This window comes from Phyllobates terribilis, unplaced genomic scaffold (assembly GCF_046119375.1).
Source record: "Phyllobates terribilis strain yellow unplaced genomic scaffold, ASM4611937v1 Scaffold_5__5_contigs__length_657084704, whole genome shotgun sequence".
In the NCBI taxonomy this organism is placed as follows: Eukaryota; Metazoa; Chordata; class Amphibia; order Anura; family Dendrobatidae; genus Phyllobates; species Phyllobates terribilis.
Genome location: NW_027362765.1, coordinates 213,785,784 through 213,810,730, shown reverse-complemented (window position 1 = coordinate 213,810,730; position 24,947 = coordinate 213,785,784). Strand labels below are relative to the sequence as shown.

Below are 24,947 nucleotides of genomic sequence, written 5' to 3'. Positions count from 1 at the left end.
TGCAGAAGGAGCAATAAACCTGGCCATAAATGTACAATATCTATCAGTTGAATAATTCTTCTGCCAACAGCTGTCATACAAATGTGCAAAAGAGCATGTCATTTAATGACAGAGGTAGATAAGCGGCTACTAGATACTTCTGACTCTGTTTATCTCTGGGAAAACAATAAGTGGATAATTATATAACAGAGGTGTTTATGCAAAAAGACAAAAAGATTGGGCTTATATTGAATGATGACCTGTCCGGTACATTTGGTTGGAGTCCCACATTGCTCATACAGCGCACTCCTGCACGGTGTACAAACTGTTCCTAATTATAAGTGTCATATAGCATGTTGCCAAAATTATGCCATGTTCACATATGTACCAGAAAACCTTACAGCTCATCTACGAATGTATCCAAAGGGCCCCATAGACGCAATGTACTGAATGCCAAAGGAGTATTCTTCTCCCGTATGTCACGTGTAGGAAGTCTTATTTCCTGATGCAGGCCTCCGATATAAAGTGGCATGTGTTGGCAATAAAATATACAGATGCCATACTGTACCATGCTTTCAAGATATACTGCAAAATAAATCCACAGAACAGTGTCTAATGCCGCACAATGTGGTAAAGTGTAGTAAATACAAGGTAATATGATAAAATTAAGTCATCTAATAATAGTGCAATACAGTGTGTAAATAATGCTATTAACCAAGTATTATTATGATTCCCTCTTACCACAAATGTTTGCTATCAGACTAAGGATGCAGTCAGACGGGCATAGAAATCGGATGGAGATCACACCGCAGTGCACGGACTGGCCAGCGGCTCTCCTGACCTGAGTGTGATAGCTGCATAGAAATACATGAAGATGTCACGCTCGGGTGAGGAGAGCCGCCAGCCAGTCTGTGCACTGCGGTGTGATCTCCATCCGATTTATACGAGTGTCTGACCGCACCCTAGGTGTGCTCACACTGAGTGGTGTGCTCACACTGAGTTATTTTTAAGAGTTTTTGGAGCAAAAAGTGACCAGAAACTCTCCAAATCATCCTCAAAAGGCAAAAGCTCCTCAAACACTTGGAGTTTATATTCAGTTTCTGCTCCAACAACTCAGGAAAAAGACTCAGTGTGAACACTCCCTAAAGGTATGTACACCCTGAAAAACACATAAAAAATCACTTAAAAACAATTCAATGACATGTCCTATTCAGTTATATTGTAAAACCACTTTGCTTTTCCTATGTTCAGTGTTTATACCGATTTTGTCCATTCCAGGTTTTGAAAAATGGCTGGTGGAAAAACTAAAAGTGCATGTCACATCTTTGAACAGGCTTCTAATGGGATCCATTTCAAACTAATAATTCACCAAGGTGCCACACCCCTTTAGGGACATATTTGCAGAAGGAGCAGGTTCCACACGGGTTAGACATTGCTGTGCATACGTTCTGTATTTTGGTGCTTCTTTATTTATTTTTACTTGCTTATATAGTGCCATTAATTTTACAGACCTCATCATCACTGTCCCCATTGGGGCTCACAATCTACATTACCTATCAGTATGTCTTTGGAGTGTGGGAGGAAACTGGAGAACCCAGAGGAAACCCAAGCAAACATGGGGAGAACATACAAACTCCTTGTAGATGTTGTCCTTGGTGGGATTTGAACCCAGTACCCCAGCAATGCAAGGCTGCAGTACTAACCATTGAGCCACCGTGCTGCCCTGTTTCTTTTAACCACTTCAGTCTACAAATTCCATGAAGTGGCTACAAGAAGTAACATTCTCACTCTTCAGGCGGCTTTCGCTTGGAAGGTTTACCTTATCAAAGAAAAACGGCGGCAGTGGAGCAGCTGCAAAAATGACAGAAAAAACACTGGAGAACATGCTTCAGGAAAAAGACTGCCAGTGTTTTCCATAAAGGGGTTGTCTAGTACTAGAACAACCACTTCTCAATCTGTTTCCCCCAAGTAAAATAATACCTATACTCACCTATCGGCACTGGATCTCCCAGGGCTTACGTGACATAATATCCCTGTGGCCAATCAGCGCTGGCTTCACGCTCCTCTCTTACAGAGATAATTGATATCCGGAGGAAGTGACTGGCTAGCCGTAGCTCTCACTTCCTAATGATGTCTGATTTGTCAGGAGGCGAGTGAAGATAATGCTGATTGCCCATAGTGATCACTTGATATAATGAAGTCATGCAAGCCCCGGGAGAGCCACTGCCGACACTGCTGGAACAACACCGGAGATGACTATAGATTTTATTATTTTGTAAGAGGGGAACATGTTGATTGAAAAGTGGTTGTCCGAGTAGTGGATAACCCCTTTAAAGGAGTTGTCCAGTACTTTTTTCAATTCCCCAATTTATATAGCATGTGCCCATAAGTGTTTTTTTAATTACCTTTAGTTGTTTGTATTGCCTGTGAGCGGCGCTATCAGTGGCCACTCACATGCATCACGTGACCCCCGGCTGCAGCCGGCTCTGACATCCGCTGATGTCACGTCATCTTCCGGTTGCAGCCGGGCGTGACTCAGTGCTGTGTTTAACGGTGAGTGATGGGCTGTGGTTGGGGTTACCCCCCGCGTCACACCCAGCATCCACCGAACGCTTTCCCTCTCCTCATTCATTGGGATGGATGCTGGATGTGACTTGCAGTGTTACCCTGCCCACAGCCCATCAAATGATTTTCATTTATATGCAAATGAGGCTTAAGTGCTCAGGGAGTGTCAAAACACTTCCCAAGCCCCTGGCTCTATTCCCAGCCCCACCTTCTTGTGTTTGATTGACAGCTCAGTGGTTTGACAGCTTGTGAGCTGTCAGTCAAGCACAGGAGGGTGGGGCTGGGAATAGAGCCAGGAAAGCTGACACTTCCAGGGCAATTAACCCTCATTTGCAAATGAATATATAAAGTGATTTTTCCAGGGAGTGAGAGATTGTATAAGTTGTGGGTGGCAGAGCTCAACTCGACCATATAAACAGTTGGGGGGTGATTAGTAAAAAAAAATATTTATTATTAGATCAGAGTGCGGTCCGTATAAATCAACACCGCAGGTGTGAACAGAGCCCTACACCCGGCACCTCTGTATGGAGCGGCAGCCCTTGAGCACAGCAGGCACATGGTGATCGGCCGATGCTGTGCAGACTGGCATTGGCAGAAACTGGAACACTATTTCCTGTTAACGACAGACCATGTCTGGCTTCCGGGACAAAGTCCACCTGATGGCAGCCGCTCCTGGTAACCCCGGGCAGAGCCTGCGAGGACGCGGTCACTGGAGTAACCCCGGTGACATCAGCCGGTAGCCACGCCGTGCAGTGCGGAAGAGGCGTGGCCGGCACTCTACTCCTCCTTGTCCTTTTAAATGAGCTGCGCCTGCGCAGTGTGGCCAAATCGGGACTTAGTAGTTACACAATCCGCTGCACGTCTCTGCCCACTCTCATTTTGCTTGTGCTTCTGGCTGTGCCCGGCTCCTTTCCCCAGCCATACAATACACCGCCCAACAGTTCTCTGTGTGCCCCTGCCTAGCACAAGTGCCCCACCAGCAGCTGCTGACCCCAATTCATCCAGTGCCCCCTCCTGTACCTCGTTACCATGAGTGGGGATAACAGTCAGAACGACTCACAGGTAAGTGCCCTCCCTTCTATGGCAGTGCCCCAGACATGACCATTGCAGGTGGCTTAGGGTCATCCCAGGATGATGCCCCATAGTGTGCCCCCCCCCCCCGGATGGCTGACCCCCCCCCCATAGTGTCTACCCCCCCCTTCCTGGATGCCCCCCCCCCCCCAGATGACTGCCCCCATAGTGTCCACCAGGATGGAGCTGGGACTATGTATTTCCTGCTTCATTTACTTGTGACTTCTGTCTATAGGGGCTGGGGGGATCAGGACCCCTCATCATGCCCAGTCCTGTCTGTGCCCCGGGGGTCAGAGTGCTGTGGTGGGGTCAGTGCCCCTTCAGGATCACATCTGGGGTCTCCACAGCCATATGTACCTTGCTCTTCCCATTACAAGCTGACCCCTAATCACTCTTCTTGTTCCCCTCTCTCCGTAGATTGACTCGAATTTTCGGGCGAACGGTGAGTAATTGGGGTCCCCGTGTGCTTGTGGAGTGCAGTGTGGGGTCCACGAGTGTGCTGGTGGGGTGTGGGCCCCTGCTTTCCCGTCTCTCCCTTCCCCCTCCTCCTCACTCTCCTTCCTCCTGTAGAAAGGGCAGACATGGCGTCCAGAGACTAAGTCCCGTCTCCTCGCTCACCGGCTCCTTTGTTCACCTCCAGCCCCTCACATCTCGCCCATCCAGGCTTAGATCTGCCCTAAAATGCGATATTCTGCTTCAGCCCGACCCGAGCTCCCCGTTTCCCGCCACCCCGGCCACCAGAGACCTCGTTTCCCCTGTGTTTTCCCGGTGTAAAAGTCGGCAATCAGTCGGTGGGGACTTAGTCTCTGCGCCATTTTCTTTTTCTCTGCTTGTGTCTGTGTGAGGGAGGCTGAGGCCTGGGCTGCGGGGCTGACATGGCTGCTGCTTCTCCTGACAGAAAACACCGCACAACTTGTACACGTCCTCCTAATGCGCCATTATTGTCCCTGTCAGCAGCCATTTATCATGCTTTCTGTGTAATTACCTGGTCTTAGTAACTAGAAACGTGGCTGCTGTAGAACTACAAGCCTCACCATCTCCTCAGGAGAAATAAAATTGTGAAGTGTAATACAACATAATACTCATTTTCTGTAGCCATTGCAACCTCACCCAGCTTTTCTAATCTCCTGAATGGCAGCTTCTAAACTTTTTATGTACATGTCCTATTCAGGAGCATGGAGAAGCCGAGCAATGGCGGCCATAGAAGTGGTCACCCCGCTCATATAAACTGATAATTTTTTTATTAATTGGTTGTATTCTCTCTGACAAAATGGAGAATATTTTGTAGGTCACAAAAGCTGCACGTCGGGGTTATTACCGATTTAATATTCTCTGAACCGTCCATAGTGAAGTTATGGAGTTTTCTGAGGCGTTCAAGAATATTTTCTTTTAAGCAGGAATTACTTCAGGAAGCTTCATTTTTTTTTTGGGGGGGGGGGGGGGGGGGATTTTTGAAACTTTTGTCCTTTTCCTGAAGCTGGCCTAAAGATTTTATTTATTTTTTTTTTACCTGACGTATTTTTTTTTCCTCACCAAGCAATTTTCAGCGTAAAAAAAGAAATATTCCAAAAAATATCCTCATTCAATCAAAGTGGATTTCCATTAGGTTACGCTGACGCTGCTTCTTTTTCTGGCTGTTCCACTCGTAAAAAGCGCTGAAAAGATTAGTTTCGCTGGAAAAAAAGTCTTGGTGTTAAGGATTTTGAGCGTCTTAACCACTGCAGGGATTAAAAGAAGAGTTCAGAGCATTTTTCAGGTGTTTTTCCACAAGAAAAAAAAACACTTCAGACTTTACAGCAGAAGTCAGTGGGAAGGCACTAAAGACGCCCAGGCATCTTTTTTGGAGTGGTTCTCTATTCTATTAAATGCTGGTGCGGTCTCCATTGCTTAATGGATTTAGAAAAAAAAAAAAAGATGCACCAAAAAATAATGGAAAAATGTTAACAATCATTGGTGGGGAAAAATGTCCGCAACACGCTCAGGGTCAGAAAACGCCAGAGATGATCGATTCCTAATCTATGTTCACACTTTTTTTTTTTTTTTTGCGTCACAAATCTGCAGCAAAACCTGATCTCTGAAAGGAGGTTTGCTGCAGATTTTTCTTGAAGTTTTGGTGCTTTTTTGATGCTTTTTTTTTTTTTTTTTTTTCACTGTCCTGTCTCTATGCATGTACATAAAGTTCTGTGAAAGAAAAAGAACCCCATTCTATTTTACCATCAAAAAGCTCAAAAAAGTGGTACCTGTGTTTTGTTTGTTTTTTTTCACCACCCATTACTTCCTATGGGTGAAAAAACGCTGAAAGTGACATGCTCTATTTTCCAAAGACCCAACCAAGGTACAAAATAAGCAATAACAAAAAAACAAGATGTGTGAACAGAGAATTCTAGTTTCCCATATACTTTGCTGGTACTGCAAAAGGCAGCTGAAAATTTGCAGCAAAAACGCTGAAAAATCCATGATGTGTGAACATAGCCAAAGAGTCTTCTGCTGTAAAAATAGAGGTTTAAGACAGCTGGGGGGAAAACGCAAAGGGAACATAGCCTTAGAAATGAATGGGAAGAGGTTTCCAAGTGATTTTTCAGGAGGATTTGCAAAATTCACAGAAAAAAAAGCTCTGAACATAGGCTGCAAGTCACCTAGTGTGTAAGGCTATGTGCCCACAATGCAGAATTGAAGCAGAAAATTTGCTTCATTTCTGCATGTCCTTGCCAGTAAAAACACATGCGGATTTTAACACGCGTTTTTACATGAGGATTTGTCATGTGTTTTTCTAATGCATTGAGTAGGCAATTCCGCATGCTTAAACTCACAAATAATGGACATGCTGCGGATTTTTCCGCACATAAAATCCGCCGCGGAAAATTCCGCAGCATGGGCACAGAACATGCGGATTGTCATTGGGGACAATGAGGCACGGATTACCAAGCGTTTTAAGTGTTTCCGCTGCAGAAATTCCGCAGCAAAAAAAACGCTTGAAAAACGCATCGTGGGCACGCAGCCTTATACAGATATCATCCTACACTTACAGCATTGGGATAATCCAGTGTGGAAACATCCCAGATTATCATGGCTGCTAACCTGCGAGGGGTAGGGTGAACTCTCTGCGCTGGTATGGGTGGCAATGCCAGGGCTTATGGCTTATTCTCAGTCATCCGCTGCTCTTGAGGCTCTCCGTGCTGGATTCGCTCATGATTTCCCTCCAGCACTAGACATTGTTTCCTGCCAAGTTCTGGATTGAGACTATACTATAATCCTTGAGTTGAGGGGTGCTTTAGGTGTCTGTAAATGAGCGCTTTCATGCTGTGTCAGTATAAAGTGGATAGAGAGGAATACACTGCTGGCATGTCGGGCTAATGTGAACTTGGCGGGGATGTGGTGATACACCGACAGACTGAGGGGCACCGTTTTGGCACAGGTTTCACTAATGCCATACAGTAAGAAAAGACTATTTCATTAAGTATTATGAAAAAATGTTTCTGCCATTGTTTCCTCTGGCCGGTTTGACACATCTGACTTTCACAGTCCGCCATGTCCTGTGGGTCTCCTGACCTAAACTCAACAGCCTTATAAGCATGTATGAAGCTGTTTGTTGGGTTCTGGGCAGGAGACCTGCGCCGCATGCCTACTCTGAAAATTTGTGTAAAACCGTCCTTCTAATACACAGCATGTGTTCTTCCGGGGTATGGTTTTTCTATGTTTCGTTGGCTTTCAGTAAAGTAAGAAATGGCAGCCATTATGTTAGATGCAAATTCTAGTGCAGGAGACATTTCCTGAGGCTGAAAATATTTCTTAAAATCTGGTGGACTCCTGAGTGCAGGCTCGGTATAGTGCCATATCACCAGGGAGCAGCGTAGAAAGTGCAAAGATGGCCCTGCTGGCTCCGACATATATTGTCCACCGCTTGGCCTTGAGGCAGCTCTAAGGCTATGTGCCCACGTTGCATTTATGAAGCAGAAAATTTCTGCTTCATTTCTGCTAGTCCTCTCCCGGAAAAACGCATGCGGAATTCCGCACGCATTTTTCGCGCGTTTATCACGCGTTTTCCACATGCGGAATTGCCTTGCGTTTTTTATGCATTGGACAAAGGCTATTCTGCATGCGGAAACGCAAAATTAAATGACATGCTGCGGATTTTTGAACGCAGCATAAACGCTGCGGAAAAATCCGCAGCATGGGCATTGACATTGCGGAATGCCATTGGGGACCATGGGGTGCGGATATACATGCGTTTTTCAAGCGTTTACGCTGCGGAAATTCCGCAGCATATACGCTTGAAAAATGCTACGTGGGCACACAGCCTAAGTCCTGTTTCTTTGTGGCTACTCGTCCAACACTTTCAGACAGTGAGTGGCGTTGGCTCAAGTTATTAATGACAAGTAGTATGTGCCCCTTGCTCCACCTCACAGATCGAACGCCGTGGCTTGTGGATGCCAACACGTGTTAGCTCTTTGATGTAATTGCCATCTGTCATGAATGAAGGCCTTGTATGAGTTTATAATTTTCTAAAAGGAGGGCTTGGCCTTTGGGGTGTGACCATGAACGTGCAGGTTGACACTTTCTGGCTTTTGGTTGACATTATTTAGCAGTTTTACATGGAGCTTTGCTAGTATCTCCCACCCTGGGCATTTGATTGCTGATCCATTGTGATGACTTTATATGACCCCACTTAGAGCAGCAGAGGGATACCATTCCACTGAGGCTTCTGGATTTGACTGACATTTCAATTGACCTTGTATATTAGAGAATATATTAAAGTTATTATACAAATTGTGCATAGAAAGCCATGCTGGTTGTATGTAATGACTCTGACTACATTTAGTAAACCAGTGCCTGGTATTACGGGATTATAGTGAGTCTGTAGGTGCATTTAGGCTGTGTATACAACATCTTTTTACATGGATTCTGCCCAGAATCCACATGAAAAAGTGCCACATACAATGGACATATTGCACAGCAATATCAAATCGACATTGCTGTACACATGATCGTTTTGATGTCATGTCTTTAAACCCTGTAGTGTTTACAGGGAATCTGTCGTCAGTTTTTTGCTACCATTATCTGAGAGCAGCATTATGTAGAGACAGAGACCCTGATTCCAGCGATGTCACCAGTTTTTTAATACTGAGCTCTGTATAAGCCCCCCACTGCACTGATTGTCTGCTTTCTGTGTACACTGTACATCAGCGATGGGGACAGGGTTCTATGGAGGTCTACCTGGCAGCAGGTTTACTAGTCCTCTAGTGATCTCCTGCTGATAAAACAGTGATTTTATCAAAACTACACTAAGCAGCCCAGTAAGTGACATATCGTTGGAATCAGTGTCTATGATTCTACATTATGCTCCTCTCAGATTAGGTGGCAAAAATCTGGTAACAGATTCCCTTTAACAGAAGTGACATTCTCATTCTTTGGGCAGATTCTGCTTGGAAGCCGCACACTTTCTATACTTGAAAGTATAAAGTAAAAGACACCAGGACTGTGGAGTTGGTAAGCCAAACCTCTGACTCCTCAATTTCCATGACACTGACTCCACGACTCCGACTCCCTCATACAAGGCTTATGTTTAAGTGATAAATTTACTGTAGCACAGATTCATCTCCGCTAAAAGTCTAGACCCTTAGATGAGGGTTAGGACAGACATTTATAGGACATTTCATAACTTTCCCAAATTCTTATGAAAAAATATTCCCTACAAACAGCATTGAACTACAGTACCCAATTTATTATATATTTTAGGAGTTGGAGTCTGTCCATTTTATACCGACTCTGATTCCAACTCCACCAAAATGGGCTCGGAGTCCGACTCCACATCCCTGAAAGACACCTTGTGCACATAGCCTTAGATGGTCAATCGGTTACATAGAAGTTGATCCACATTCATTTAAAGGTAACTCATCATCTGATTCATGTTGAGTCCTGTGGTGTTTCAGAGCAAACCTACTTTGAAAATCTGGCTGGGGACTGTGTGTGTCAAGTGACTAGTTCGAGGCAGGCCCTTATCAGCTTTTTCCCCCACCTCGCTTTTATAGACTGACTCTCTGTATGTATGTGCATAGGGAGAGACCTGTCAGTCTAAGTCAGTGGCCCCCAACCTTTCTTATGTTGAGAGCCACATTCAGCCCTACTGGAGTTGCGTGCCACATGCAGAGCCCTCTGAGTAGTGACCTCCACCTCCCTTCCAGACAGTGGTACCAAGAGCTACCCCTTTGAAATGACATTTACACATTATACTTACAACCAGGGCTTCCCACCTTCCACCTCCTGTTTGGTATTTTCTTACAGAACACTCCCACTACACTATCTCTTGCAGTGCTTCCTCTTGCAGTATCATCAGTGTATAACTGTCATTGTAAAGAAGTTTTTCTATATAACAGGTGCTGGTAATTGGTCGGGGGCCGGGTCCTGAGACCCCCACAAAGCAATCAAAATACCACTCTGAAGTCCGCAGCGCCTGCATAAGCTGCATGCGCAGAGCAGTGTACGGACTCTGCACGCACACACTCTCTCTCATATAGCGGTCTACGGACCCATAGACTTATTATTTAGCCCATAGACCATTCTGTGCACGCAGTTAATAAATGAGCTGCAGACTAAAGAGCGTTATTTAGACCGATCGGGGTCTCTGGACCCAAACCTTCAACATTCAGCAGCTCCTGTCTTAAAGTCTAACTTTCATAAAAGTTTTTTAAATTCTCTCTCCCTCTTGGGAGAAGCTGCTGGACTGGCATTAGATTGGTCAGCCAAGACACACGGGGCCTAATTCATTACTGCATTTGTGCATGTTTTTTATCTAGGTTTTGAGGTTTATTACTTTTAATTTGCCCCTTTTTGAAGTCTATTTTGTTTTCCGCTATTGTTTCTTATGTTCGCCATTGGGCAGAGATTGGTATTTCCAGATGTTTTCGGCTTCCTTATCAGTTGCGACCTTATTGAAAAGTTGCAAAATGTTCTCCTGTCCCTCATCTGGAGTGATTTTATGTCCATAAGATATTTTGGTGCAGTTTTTGCTCTAATTTGCTAAACGGGTCAAAAAAGAAAAGTAGACTGTTTTTGTCTTTGTGCAAAATTCATGAGCCACATGTGCCATTTTGAAGAACTTAATGTAATAAATATCACAAGACAAAAAGAAAAGTGACTAAAAAAAAAAATAGTGTCTATCTGGCTTCTCAAAATGGTTTTCTCTGAAATGCCACAGGTCTTGAAGTACAGCATACATGGCTGCAATTACACCGTGTGGCCTGTGGTTCAGGCAGGATGATTCACATATCTGACTCTCTTTACAAGCCATTCACACGGGCCAACACAAAACAGATGAGCAATTCACACGGAGCAATGTGCTGCCGACCAGCATGGTTTTTATGCTGGTTTGAATGGTCCAGCCAGTTGACAAACTTGTTACTAATTTGTTGGCTGAATGGCGACATGTTTGCGTGGACTGAAACTTGTCGTGTACTGTTAGTGTTCAGCTATACAAGGCGATAATCAGCAATCGGGGACACATTTCAGTTTAGGATCAGTTTGAATACGATAACATGGAATATAATAATGTAATAATAATTTACAAAGCTCAGCATGTAAGCAATTGACTTGTTTTATGCTGATCCATAGACTGCCAGCAGTGACTGTAAGGCTGTGTGCCCACTATGCGTTTTTTAAGCGTTTCCGCAGCTTCAATTCTGCTGCAGATACGCTTGGTAGAAGGCCTGCCATGTTCCCCAATGATAATCCACATGTGCTGTGCACATGCTATGGAAATTTCCACTGCGGATTATTATTGCGGAAAAATCCGCAGCACTACCAATTATTTTGCGTAATCGCTGTGTTTTTGCCTCCATTGACTTGCTTTGAATCGCATAATATCTGCATGACTACATGTGCACATTCAGATATTAAGCGTTTCAATGTGCGGATGGTACCCGGATCTGGAGTAGAGGAGACTCCTCCAGACCCGGGTACCATAGTACCTGTAAAAAAAAGAATTAAAATAAAAAATATACATTATACTCACCTTCTGATGGCCCCGGTCTCCATAGTAATGTGTACTTGCTCCCCTGCAGCTTGCAATGGTCTAAAAGGACCTGCCATGATTTCATTTAGTCATGTGACCTGTCACATGATTAAATGACGTCATGGAAGGTCCTTTTACACAACCGCGAGACACCGGGAAGACCGGACGCATCGGATAAGGAGACCGGGGGCCATCGGAAGGGGAGTATATGATTTTTTTTATTTATTTTTTTAACTAACTTGGTCACACTATATAAAATCCATGCTGGTTGCATGGATTTATATAGTGTGACCAAGTTGTCAAGCCATTTCCAAGTGATGCTAAAATCGCGTGGAAAGCGCTTTTCAACCCGCATGCAGAATCTTATGATCAGAACGCTTCACTTACGCTTCTACCTGGCAGGAAAAACACATGTACATGCATGTGTTGTTTCTGCCAGGGAGATGCAGAACCGCTCAGGAAAAATCCAGAGCATTTCTGCATCGTGGACACTTAGCCTGATGTGTGCCCTGATCAGCATGTCTGGGAGTGATCCCCAAAGTGACAGAAGGTTGTCCAATACTTAAATCCCATTCACATTGTCCTAAGTGAGACTCCCTTCCAGTTTAGTCCTTATTATATACATAGATTTTGTATTTAGGGGGGTTCCTGTGTGCCGGATTTGCTTTGTTGCCATATATTCTAGTTCTAGGCAGTCAAAGCAATTCCGAGCACAGTGGGCTCTGTTACATTCTGCCCCAGTCACGTTCTTTGGTACTTTAATGGTGTTTTTTTTTGTACATATGAGTTGGTTCTACTAATCACAATGGTTCTTGTGAACATGTTCATAGTTCACTAGCATTCAGATGTTTAATATCCATTAAAAACAAAAAAAAAAATGTTTCTTCTACAGGAGGTGTTTACTTGTAACCCTTTTGGAATGAATGTCTGCCCCTGAAGACTAGTTTAGTACATGGTGCATTTTCTGCAGAACACTATTGTTTTTCCACAATCCCCATTCAGATGACTGAGGCCGTAGCTGATGTTTCTGCACTAAATCTGCTCGTTGTGAATCTCTACTAATGTCAGTATTGGTCACGAAAGATGAGTTCTAAAGATGGAACCTCCACTATTACTTGTTAGACCAGCAAAACTATTGGCAATCAATTCTGGCTTTAGACATTGGCCCGTCACAGTTGCCGCCACCACAGCCTATGTTTGATAGGCTGTAAAGATGACGCAGGATCTGACTTGCTCATGCTACACATAATGTACAGGAATTCTTCAGTATGGTGTTTCCTAATATAGAAGCATTGACTAACTTACCTCCCATATTCATACAAGGTGTGATGTGAGTTGTCTGTGATGAATCACTTGATAATACACAGCATTTGTGGTTATTGGGGGCGTCTGTATATACCGTTCTCATTGAGATGTCTTGCAAGTTGTGAGGTGCAGCCTCCATGGATCGGATTTTGTTTTTCAAGCACAACCCATGGATCCTCAATTAGATTGAAATCTGATGAACTTGGCTGATAAGTCATTCCCTTGTCCTCCAACCATACCTGAGCAATATTTGCCGTGTGGTACAGAGCATTATCCTGCTGAAAGACACCACTGCCATAAAGGAATACTGCTCCCATGAAGGGTTGTAATCAGGGCTGTGGAGTCGGTATAAAATGGACCGACTCCTAAAATATATAATAAATTGAGTGCAGTAGATCAATGCAGTTTGTGGGGAATATTTTTTCATAGGAATTTGGGAAAGTTATGAAATGTCCTATAAATTGCTATTCTATTCCTGATCTAAGGCTACATTCACACACAGCGTTTTTGCTGCTTTTTTTGAGGATGCGTTTTTCAGCTGCAAAAGCAGATCAGCTTTTTAAAAAAACTTATCACCTGAAAGGTTTTTGAGCTCATAGATAATGTTTTCAATAGCAAAAGCAGATTAGAAAAACGCCGAACAAACTGACATGCTCATTCTTTGTGAGCCCAAAAACGGATCCTCACAAAACTATGTGTCTGAATGTCATATCTTGAAACCCATTGACTTTGCCCCCCCCCCCCCCCCCCCCCCCCTAGAAGCAGGGGCACGCACCTATCAAAACTCACTTGTATGCTGCAGTGCTCCTGTCCTGCACCGGCTCCAGACTGCAGGGGGCAATCTCCCCTCCTCTGTCCTGTCTTCTGCCGTCTTCACCAGAGAGAGGAGGGGGAGGGGTGCCTGCCCTGCACAGGATCTGATTCCTGGGCCCTGAGCTGGAGAAATTGAAAGTACTACTGCTCTTCTGTCACAGGAAGGTAACTAATGCTAATATTGTAGGTGATTATTATGTGCTCTATGTGCAATGTACTTTTTGCTGTCTGTAGCTGTCATCTGTCTATCACACTCTATCCCTCATTATATTCTATCTAAATATCTTTGTTATTGTATCATAAAAATGACTAAATGTCTGATGTTCACATTGTACTACAACACATTTTTCACTTAAATATAAGCAATATATGTCGGAGTCGTGGAGTCGGTGTAAGGGAAATTGAGGAGTCGGAATCGCAGGTTTGGCTTACCGACTCCACAGCCCTGGTTGTAGTAATGTTTAGATAGATGGTACATATTGACTTGATACAAGACTCGCGGTTCCTGGTAGAGCATTGTCCAGAGCATTATACTGCTGTCCCCAGTCTGGCTTCTTTCTTCCTATAGCACATCCAGGTGCTAGGTAAGCCAGACACATGTTCCTATACATCCACATGATGTAAATTCTCTACCTTCCACTGCCCCACGATCCATGTCTTATGCTCACTTAAAGGGGTTGCCTGTCCAAATCGATAAGTCAGCAGTCACGTAGTGACTGCAGACTTATGAATCCCCCCAGCGCACACACCGGGACCGGAGGGTATGTATATGTTATACATACTCCTAGCCAGAGTCTGACTATTGGGCTCGGCTTTGCTCCGTACACTTGTATGGAGTGAGGCCGCTCCTCATCTAGTGACACTGCCAACTAGAGGGTGTGGCCTGCTCCATACAAATGTATGGCGTGAGGCCGTGGCCACTGGATGCTCTCTGACCAGGAGTATGTATAATGTGTAAGTACCCTCCGGTCCCGGCTCAGAAACCGGCGAATCCTCAGTGTGTACAGAGTGACTGCAGACTTATTGATTTGGACCGGACAACCCATTTAAGAGTTTGACCCTTTTCAGAAACTTGCATACTCCGGGCCCAGTTTGTTTAAAAGGAAAAAACAAAACAAACAAAAAAAACATGGTTTACTTGCTGTGCCCAGGTAGGCTGCTTTTTCGAGTGCCTGTTATTTATTGGCTGCAGCGCTGATGTTGCATCAACATCACTGCAGCCAATCATTGAGCTTGGTGGCTATGTTCTACTAGATTAGGGGTCCTCAAACTATGGCCCGCGGGCCACATGCGGCCCGCGGAGGACTTTTATCCGGCCCGCCGGGCTATGAACGGAGGAGAGGAGCGGTGCCATTGCCCGCCCTTCTCCCCCGCTTGCTCAGGGCCCTGGCAGCCCGATACTTACCTCTCCCCGTGCCTCTGCAGATCCGCTGTCTTCCTGCTCTGCGCTTCCTGTGACGTCTCCGGTCAGAGGGCGCGGTGACGTCTTTACACCGCGCCCTCCCGAGTGCCGTCACAGGCAGTGCAGAGGGGGACGACGACGCCACGACGCTGGAGTCCAGACCAGAGTAGAGCAGCGGCAGCTGCAGCAAGTAAGAAGTGAGGTGAGTATTGGATTTTTTTTTTTTTTTAATGTATGGAGGCATAGGTCATTATATGGGGGGGGGGGGGTGACACCCTGCAAGGGGTATAATATGGGGGGTGACACCCTGCAAGGGGTATAATATGGGGGGGGTGACATGTTGCATGTGGCATTATTAGGGGGGAGGGTGACATGCTGCATGGGGCATTATATGGGGGGGTGACATGCTGCATGGGGCATTATATGGGGGGGTGACATGCTGCATGGGGCATTATATGGGGGGTGACATGCTGCATGGGGCATTATATGGGGGGGTGACATGCTGCATGGGGCATTATATGGGGGGGTGACATGCTGCATGGGGCATTATATGGGGGGGTGACATGCTGCATGGGGCATTATATGGGGGTGGGACAGCCTGCATATGGCATTATAAGGGGGAAACAGCCTGCCTATTGGGGACATTTACCTGCCTATTGGGTACAGTTACCTACCTATTGAAATACCGATTGATTTAACTTTACTTGTTCTTCATTTTAAATATTGTATTTGTTCCGTATTGGTTTTTTTTACTGCAAAATAAGATATGTGCAGTGTGCATAGGAATTTGGTCATAGTTTTTTTTTTAAAAAAACTATATTCCGGCCCTCCAATGGCCTGAGGGACAGTGAACTGGCCCCCTGTTTAAAAAGTTTGAGGACCCCTGTACTAGATGGATGACATGCCCTGGTCTGAATGGCTGCCACGATGTTCATGTGAAGTCAGCACAGCGGAGACTCTGTGTTGGATGTCGGGAGGGTGAGAAGGGCACATCTTTGTGTTAACTGTCCATGGACCGGAATTTTATGAAAGGGCACAACCTCTGTAGCCATTGGTGGATTTGTAGTGGACATTTAAACTGCAATAAAAATGTATGAAGAGGACAAATCCGAGTAATTAATAAATACTGTATTTTTCGGACTAAGACGCTCCTCACCATAAGACGCACCCCAGGTTTAGACAGCAGAAAATAGGAAAAACACTCTTTCCTGTTAAGACTTCCCTGGCGGTTTAAAGTGGAAAGGTCATTATCACTCATTTTAATGTTCTAGGGTAGAATAAGGAGGTAATAAATCTATTGTTAGTGTCTCTACAGTGTGTATTATACACACTCAGCTCTGCTACATGCACGTATAGACAATACTCATGTGGAGTGGCAGCCACTGAAACTGCAAATCCATGTCAGAAACTCACAGTTCTGTCTTAAGATATTTACTAGTGTTTCCACAGAAAATATAGGTCAGGTTTTTACTATATGTATTTACTGTGCAAGTGGAACTCTTAAGGCCACGGCCCCATTATCAGTATTTGGTCAGTATTATTTCCCAGGAGTGTGTTCCTCACCTGGTTTTGGCTCAATCAGAGAAAAGGTAGAATAGAAACAAGTCACCAATTCTGCATTTATCACCCACTCCTGAGAAAAAATACTGATAATGGGGCCGTGGCTTTAGAGCCAAATAAATCAGCTTAGAAGTATAAAGAAATCTATAATTAGCTGGTGTGCTCTGATCAAATTGGTATGTGTTACTAAGTGCTAGCGGTAAAGTTTCTTAAGGGCTAATTCAGATGAGCATATTATACGGACGAGTGAAACACACACACACACACACACACACACACACACACACACACACACACACACACACACACACACACACACACACACACACACACACACACACTACATTACCACACACACACACACACACACACACACACACACACACACACACACACACACACACACACACACACACACTACATTACCACATCTTGCGCTTCCTGATCGGAGCTGCACAATCTAAGCTGCTGAAGGACCTTTGCACAATTACCTCAAGGACTTTTCAGGTTATATGATCAGTTACCTGACCTGAAAGGTCCTTGAGTTACTCGTGTGGATGCTCCTTCAGCTTCTCAGCCCATGCAGCCTCCGTTGCGATCAGTAAGCTTGCTCTGCACTGATCACATAGATCAGTGTCACAGGAGGAGAGGGCAGCTCTCCCTGTGGTCTGGAAGGACACTACTAGCATTCTCCTCCATCACACGAAGCTGCCTCTGAACTAAGACGCACACACTTTTTAACACAAGTTTTTCTTGTTGAAAAATGCGCTATATAGTCTGAAACATATGGTACCTATCTGGTTGTGGGGATTTTAGTTTTACATAATCACTATAGGTGTCCCTGGATAAAGCAATGTGTTTTTCTGTGGCTTCTCACTTGATAGAATAAATCGTTTTCCATAAAAGACAGCTCTATATCTGCCCTGAATCCTAAATTGCCATAGTAATCTGAGCACAAACTTCTGATCTCCCACGCTGAGTGATGCAGCCATGTAGGAGCCTGCCCGTCCGCTCACAGGTGGTTTGTCATAGTTCTACCACCTGGACCACTACCAGGCTTTAATGCAGGCAGTCAGTCACATGCGTGCACTGTGAATCACTTGTTTCCCACCATGCAGAGATCAGTCCATATACCAGCACCATGCTTTTCTATAGCGCTATATAGGATGTACAAAATGGGATATAAAGTAAAATTGCTAACAACAAATGCATTAAATGTCACTAGCAAAGGTAGTGTCTAGAACATTATTGACCCCACATCTTTATTAACTGCTACTTATTTATTTTGTTCTCTTTAGACATGGTGTGGGAGTTAACTTTTTTTTTTTTTTCAAGACCATTACATTTTTGTCTTAAATGTAACTTTCTAGTTCCAGTAGTTTTTGTCTGGAATATCTCCTAAGAGCAGATGCATTCCCCTGATCCATACTCCTCAGTCTTCTGTGAAGTCTTCCTTTATCTCACAAGTCTGAGAATCCTACAGAAGCGACTTGGACTTGATAACAAGTACACCCATGTGACACAGCACTGGCTGAATGGGTGTCAGCCAGCAGGGAGACAGCATTCTGGGAACAATTAAGGCAATTTTTGTAACCCAAGCGAATAGAGGAGATAGAAAAGTAAAAGGTTCATTATAGTGAATGTGGAGACTTCTTACTGAAACCGCTCATACAAGCTTCGTGCTGAATGTGTGTAATGTAGAGAACCATGCAAATATTGGTTTCTATCTCTGGTGCCCATGCTGAGCCGTGTACATGACGGCAAACTGAATACTTCAAATCCTATCTCTTTATTATACTGCGACCAGATTACTGTTCATATACATCTTGGAATTTATACCGATCAGCCATATTGTTAGGAGCTGTCATCTGTACTGGCAAGTATATGCCTGCTTCCCCATTTAGTAGTAATTCTGCATCATCGCCTCTGAGAGCTTTGCATGGTGACGGTCCTCTTTTATTCCTCCTAGACATTTGGGAAGAATAAAACTAGCACGTCTGGTCTAATGCCGCAGAAATCTGAGTACCCTCTCCCTGACCCTTTCTAATATAGCCAGCTAACTTTTAATCTATTGCAGCTTGTTATATACTTGGAGACTGGTCAAATGATGCCAGTGGACTATGGAGAAATGAAAGAAGGTGGCTTAGCCTAATGAGTCATGTCATATACATTTTATAGTTTCCCGCTTACCTACTTAAAGGATGGCACTATGGGGGAAGGGAGTGAAAGCAAATTGGGTGTAATGCATTATACAATGTTCTTTTGCACACCAAAGATGCCCCATCATGGTAGTGGTTTTTCAGTAGGAAAATGCTCTCTGGGACACTGCAAAAATCGAGGAACATGACGCAAGTGATGACTTTTGACTTGGTGTCTAACAAAGCCAACGTTGTAGTGGAGCTTGTGGACTGACTTCTGCCATCATGAGCATCCCAGTCATGGCACAGTCCTCACATGGCATGTAGGACATGCCAAGGATGGTTTATATTTATTCCACGCGAGTCTTGATGATTGTGGCACAAAGATGCCTTGTTCCCAGCCCCTAACCAGTTACTTACAAGGCTCTGTTCACATGCTATTCTTGATGGGAAAATAACTAATGACTAATTGAACTAATCTTATCTCACTCAATATTGACCAGTTATTCCCTGCTATTTAGTCCTTTTCCTTCTCAGTATTAGATTTTCTGGGGCTAAAGACTTGCTACCTAACACAGGAATATCAATGGAATGCTAAACCAGGGACAATAAGGAGGATGCTAGCCATAAGAAATCTGTGCCCACAGGGGGTTTATCGTGACATTGTGTAGGACGGCTCATGTTATGTGACATTACTATGTAAACTTGCATTCTCTGCGGATATATACAGACAGCTCAGGTCCCTGCTATAAATAGTGACTTGTCATGGGGAAGTTTGTGGCATCGTAGACTATATAATGTGTGGATAAGTTATAGCTGTGAATATGTATTGATTTCCTGTACAAGGGAGCATTCACTTTTTAGATGTTTTCTGTACAGCTATGAAAATGTTCTTTTCTAGGGCTTTTTCTCAGTGTGATTTGATCCTAGTGCAGAAAGTCTTAAGCGTCTTTGCTTTTGATCTATTAGTAAGTTCCTTTGATTCTCACCGTGCCACATAAAAAGATGCAAATAATTCAAATCTGAGTTTCAGTACAGTCTGTAAAATGTGCATTTTGTCTGTGGATGCATGTGTGTGTATATACAATCTATACGTGCTAGACAACAAGCCATAAACAGAAAAAGAAAATGGTAACCGTAAGGGGCATGGTCCAGAAATTTAAGAATGATGAAATTGGAAAGCTGCTTGTTTTTATAAGCACTTTCCAATTATACCCGTTGAAAATAACCTTTTAAAAGACAGAAAAAAACACCTCTCCCATAACAACCCAAGCACTCGGCATAGCTTCCCCTTCATCCAATACTATCTGTTCTTGAAAACAATACTTTTAATAAGGGGTAATTTGCAAAGTTGCTTGCTTCACAAGACATTGCGACAACCTCTTCTTAATGTCAATTTCCAAATCTAACAGCTATAAACTTTACACTCTAAAGTCTTTCTTATACACAGCAAGTAATATTTCTTAATGGGTGCTTCCCTATTATATTTATGCCCTGTCATTCTTAAAAGTCCATCAATATCAGTTCAGTGGGGGTCTGACACATGGCATTCGCTGTGCGCCGTTCCGGCAGCAACCAGAAGTTAGTTGTCAAACTGAATAGGACGGTGCCACCAAGTTTGTATTGACCACTGCCGGGTACTACAGATCCACTCCTGTTAGCAAAGGACCGGATCGATGGCACCCGGCAGTGTGAACATTTTTTAAAACAGATTGTAATATGCAGGGCTGTGGAGTCGGTAAGCCAAACCTCTGACTCCAACTCAATTTCCGTGACATCGACTCCCTCATACAGTACAGACCAAAAGTTTGGACACACCTCATTTAAAGATTTTTCTGTATTTTCATGACTATGAAAATTGTACATTCACACTGAAGGCATCAAAACTATGAATTAACACATGTGGAATTATATACTTAACAAAAAAGTGTGAAACAACTGAAAATATGTCTTATATTCTAGGTTCTTCAAAGGAGCCACCTTTTGCTTTGATGACTGCTTTGCACACTCTTGGCATTCTCTTGATGAGCTTCAAGAGGTAGTCACTGGAAATGGTTTTCACTTCACAGGTGTGCCCTGTCAGGTTTAATAAGTGGGATTTCTTGCCTTATAAATGGGGTTGGGACCATCAGTTGTGTTGTGCAGAAGTCAGGTGGATACACAGCTGATAGTCCTACTGAATAGACTGTTAGCTGCTTTTTTCTTGCCATAATACAAATTGTAAGTAAAGAAAAATGAGTGGCCATCATTACTTTAAGAAATGAAGGTCAGTCAGTCCGAAAAATTGGGAAAACTTTGAAAGTGTCCCCAAGTGCAGTTGCAAAAACCATCAAGCGCTACAAAGAAATTGGCTCACATGAGGACCGCCCCAGGAAAGGAAGACCAAGAGTCACCTCTGCTTCTGAGGATAAGTTTATCCGAGTCGCCAGCCTCAGAAATCGCAGGTTAACAGCAGCTCCGATTAGAGACCAGGTCAATGCCGCACAGAGTTCTAGCAGCAGACACATCTCTACAACAACCGTTAAGAGGAGACTTTGTGCAGCAGGCCTTCATGGTAAAATAGCTGCTAGGAAACCACTGCTAAGGACAGGCAACAAGCAGAAGAGACTTGTTTGGGCTAAAGAACACAAGGAATGGACATTAGACCAGTGGAAATCTGCACTTTGGTCTGATGAGTCCAAATTTGAGATCTTTGGTTCCAACCACCGTGTCTTTGTGCGACGCAGAAAAGGTGAACGGATGGACTCTACATGCCTGGTTCCCACCGTGAAGCATGGAGGAGGAGGTGTGATGGTGTGGGGGTGCTTTGCTGGTGACACTGTTGGGTATTTATTCAAAATTGAAGGCATACTGAACCAGCATGGCTACCACAGCATCTTGCAGCGGCATGCTATTCCATCCGGTTTGCGTTTAGTTGGACCATCATTTATTTTTCAACACGACAATGACCCCAAACACACCTCCAGGCTGTGTAAGGGCTATTTGACCAAGGGTGAGCGTGATGGGGTGCTACGCCAGATGACCTGGCCTCCACAGTCACCAGACCTGAACCCAATCGAGATGGTTTGGGGTGAGCTGGACCACAGAGTGAAGGCAAAAGGGCCAACAAGTGCTAATCATCTCTGGGAACTCCTTCAAGATTGTTGGAAGACCATTTCCGGTGACTACCTCTTGAAGCTCATCAAGAGAATGCCAAGAGTGTGCAAAGCAGTCATCAAAGCAAAAGGTGGCTACTTTGAAGAACCTAGAATATAAGACATATTTTCAGTTGTTTCACACTTTTTTGTTAAGTATATAATTCCACATGTGGTAATTCATAGTTTTGATGCCTTCAGTGTGAATGTACAATTTGTATTGTCATGAAAATACAGAAAAATCTTTAAATGAGGTGTGTCCAAACTTTTGGTCTGTACTGTACATGGCTCATGTTTAAGTGATAAATTTACTGTAGCACAGATTCATCTCCGCTAAAATTCTAGACCCTTAGATCTGGAATAGGACAGACATTTATAGGACATTTCATAACTTTACCAAATTCTTATGAAAAAATATTCCCCACAAACTGCATTGAACTACTGCACCCAATTTATTATATATTTTAGGAGTTGGAGTCGGTCCATTTTATACCAGCTCCAACTCTACAGCCCTGGTACTATGTAAAATAAAAAAACTCAAAAGCCCAATTAAATGTCTAAATTTTTGGTGATGGATTTCCTTTAACCTCTCATATGTAGACCACATATTGACTTGACGCAATTCTTTGTTTGGCTATACATGTGATCTATCGGTGTATTTGGTTGGATAATAGTAATTGCTATGTATAAATCCTGTGATGAGTTAATGCCAACCCTTATGTTAGCTCCAGACATGGCAATATGCCAGACCCATGGGGCAGTGGTGGCAGTATAGTTGGGAGACTTGTTCAGTTTCCACATTAAAGAGAACCAGTCATCAGACGCATGCTGCGGGTACCATGGACAGCATGAATCGGGCACTAGCTCCATTATTGCATCCGGGTATGTTTTACTCTGAAATGCTGCGGCGTAGCAGAGAAAACTTACTGTGAAAAGCCAGCTTCTCCCCGCTCCCATCCAGTTGACTGACTGGTTTCTCCGTGTGTGTGTGTACATAGGGAGAGACTGTCGAGGTTCGGGCAGGTGCCCTTTAATAATTTCTCCTAGTTTTTGCATATTTGAAGTCAAGTTTCATCATTTTTATGGTGAACTCCTTCAATGTGGGCAGCGTTTGTAGGATCATTATGCCATCTGAGTTGGCAGCTATGGCTAGATCCACCAATTACGGCTGCATAAACCTCTGTAGGTTTTATAACTTTTTCTCTACTTTCAGATTCTCATAAACATAAGAAAGACAAGGAGCATCGTCACAAAGAACACAAGAAGGATAAAGACCGTGAGAAGTCCAAGCACAATAACAGGTTAGTGGATGATTTCTAGAAATGTTGGTGCTTTATTATATTTCATCCCATTCCTGATAACCGCCATTCTATCAATATATAGGCCACATACTGACTTCTAGGATACATCCTAGTTTGGATACTTGGTATTCTCAAACTTTTTGATTTTTTCATATCATTCTGAGAGCCATAAGTTTGACAGTAATATGGGGACTAGTGTTTGCAGTATGTGATGTCATTTTAAACGCCATCGCTTTGAGGTGCATCTAACCTACTGTTTAACTCTTATGAACTCTCTGGAGTGGGTAAGAGGGCCACGGACAAAGAATGTTTTTTTTTTTTTTTTTGTTATTTGCACTGCTTGCGATGTGGTATAAATAAAGGGCTACTTTATTCTGATGGTCAGTAAAATTGTTCCCATATCAAAGTTTTTCATGTTTTATTCTTGTGTAATACTCTTGACTAACAAGAGAATTTAGAGTAACCGTCTCCTTTAAATGTTATAAAATAGTACACCATAACCCCTTCACTCCCTGGCGATTATTACATTTTGTTTTTGCCCCTCCTTCCCAGAGCCATAACTTTATTTTTCTGTCCACATGGCCATATGCAATTTCATATATTTTTTTTGCCATGTTCATTATACAGTAAAACTGACTTGGCAATATGATTCTCCAAGTCAGTACGATAATGCAAATACCACATGTGTAGTATTTTTTGTTTGTTTGTTTTTTATTTAAGTTTAAAAAATTATAATAAAAAATAAAAAAAACCTTTGCTTGTGTTGCCAATTTCTGAGACCCCCAACACTTTCAATTTTTGGGATATAGTGTTGTGTGATTGCTTATTTTTCACGCACTGAGCTGATGTTTTCACTGATACCACTTTGGGGTATATACAATGTTTTTATCACCTTTTATTGCAATGTTACGGCGGCCCAAATAAAATTAATTCAGGCGTTTTCAATTATTTTTTTATTTTTACGCCGTTTTACCGATTGGATTAATTTACTTCTATTTTGTTCGGACTCTTACAAATACAGCAATGCCAAATGTGTACTTTTTAAATATTTGTTTCATTTTTAATGAGGGTAAAATAACTTTTAAATTTTTTTTTTTTTTTACTGTATTTAATAGTTCCCTTGGGGGACTTGAAGCTCCGATCGTCTGATTGCTTGTGCTATACACTGTGTTCCAAATTATTATGCAAATAATATTTTCTCAGATTTTCAGATTTTCCAAAATTACCTATATGAATTGCAGTCATTGTAATTTTCCAGTCAAATAACTATTAGAGTACAATTGAAAGGTTTTTGTACAAACTGCCTATGATAACAGTATATTTTTAAAAAAATAAAAAACTCAAACTGCACTCAAAATGCATGTTCCAAATTATTATGCACAGCAGAGTTTTCAACCTTTTCATTTTAATAAAGAACAAAAAAATGATCATTTTTGAAATTATAAGCATTAGCAGGTTATTACAAACTGCACGGTTCTTCTTCTTGAACCATGGAAGGAAGTGCTGTTTGAGAAACTCAACATACATTATGGAGTTCATCTTTACCCCTTCAGGGATCCTAAAAGGGCCGACAATCTCTCTCCCCATGATTCCAGCCCAAAACATTACTCCACCTTCTCCTTGTTAGCGTCGTAGCCGTGTTTGCATGGGGTGTCCATCAACCAGCCATCC

The 24,947-nt window shown here is 43.2% G+C and overlaps 1 protein-coding gene across 1 annotated transcript in view; it reads left to right on the top strand.

Annotated features, from left to right (window-relative positions):
- The first annotated feature begins 3,340 nt into the window (after positions 1-3,340).
- Positions 3,341-24,947, top strand: part of TOP1 (DNA topoisomerase I) — a 40,252-nt gene continuing 18,645 nt past the window's right edge. The window contains exons 1-3 of the mRNA XM_073683785.1: positions 3,341-3,606; positions 4,033-4,057; positions 23,189-23,276. Of these exons, the coding sequence (XP_073539886.1) occupies positions 3,574-3,606; positions 4,033-4,057; positions 23,189-23,276 (146 nt within the window). The 5' untranslated portion in view covers positions 3,341-3,573. The remainder of the gene's footprint in view (positions 3,607-4,032; positions 4,058-23,188; positions 23,277-24,947) is intronic.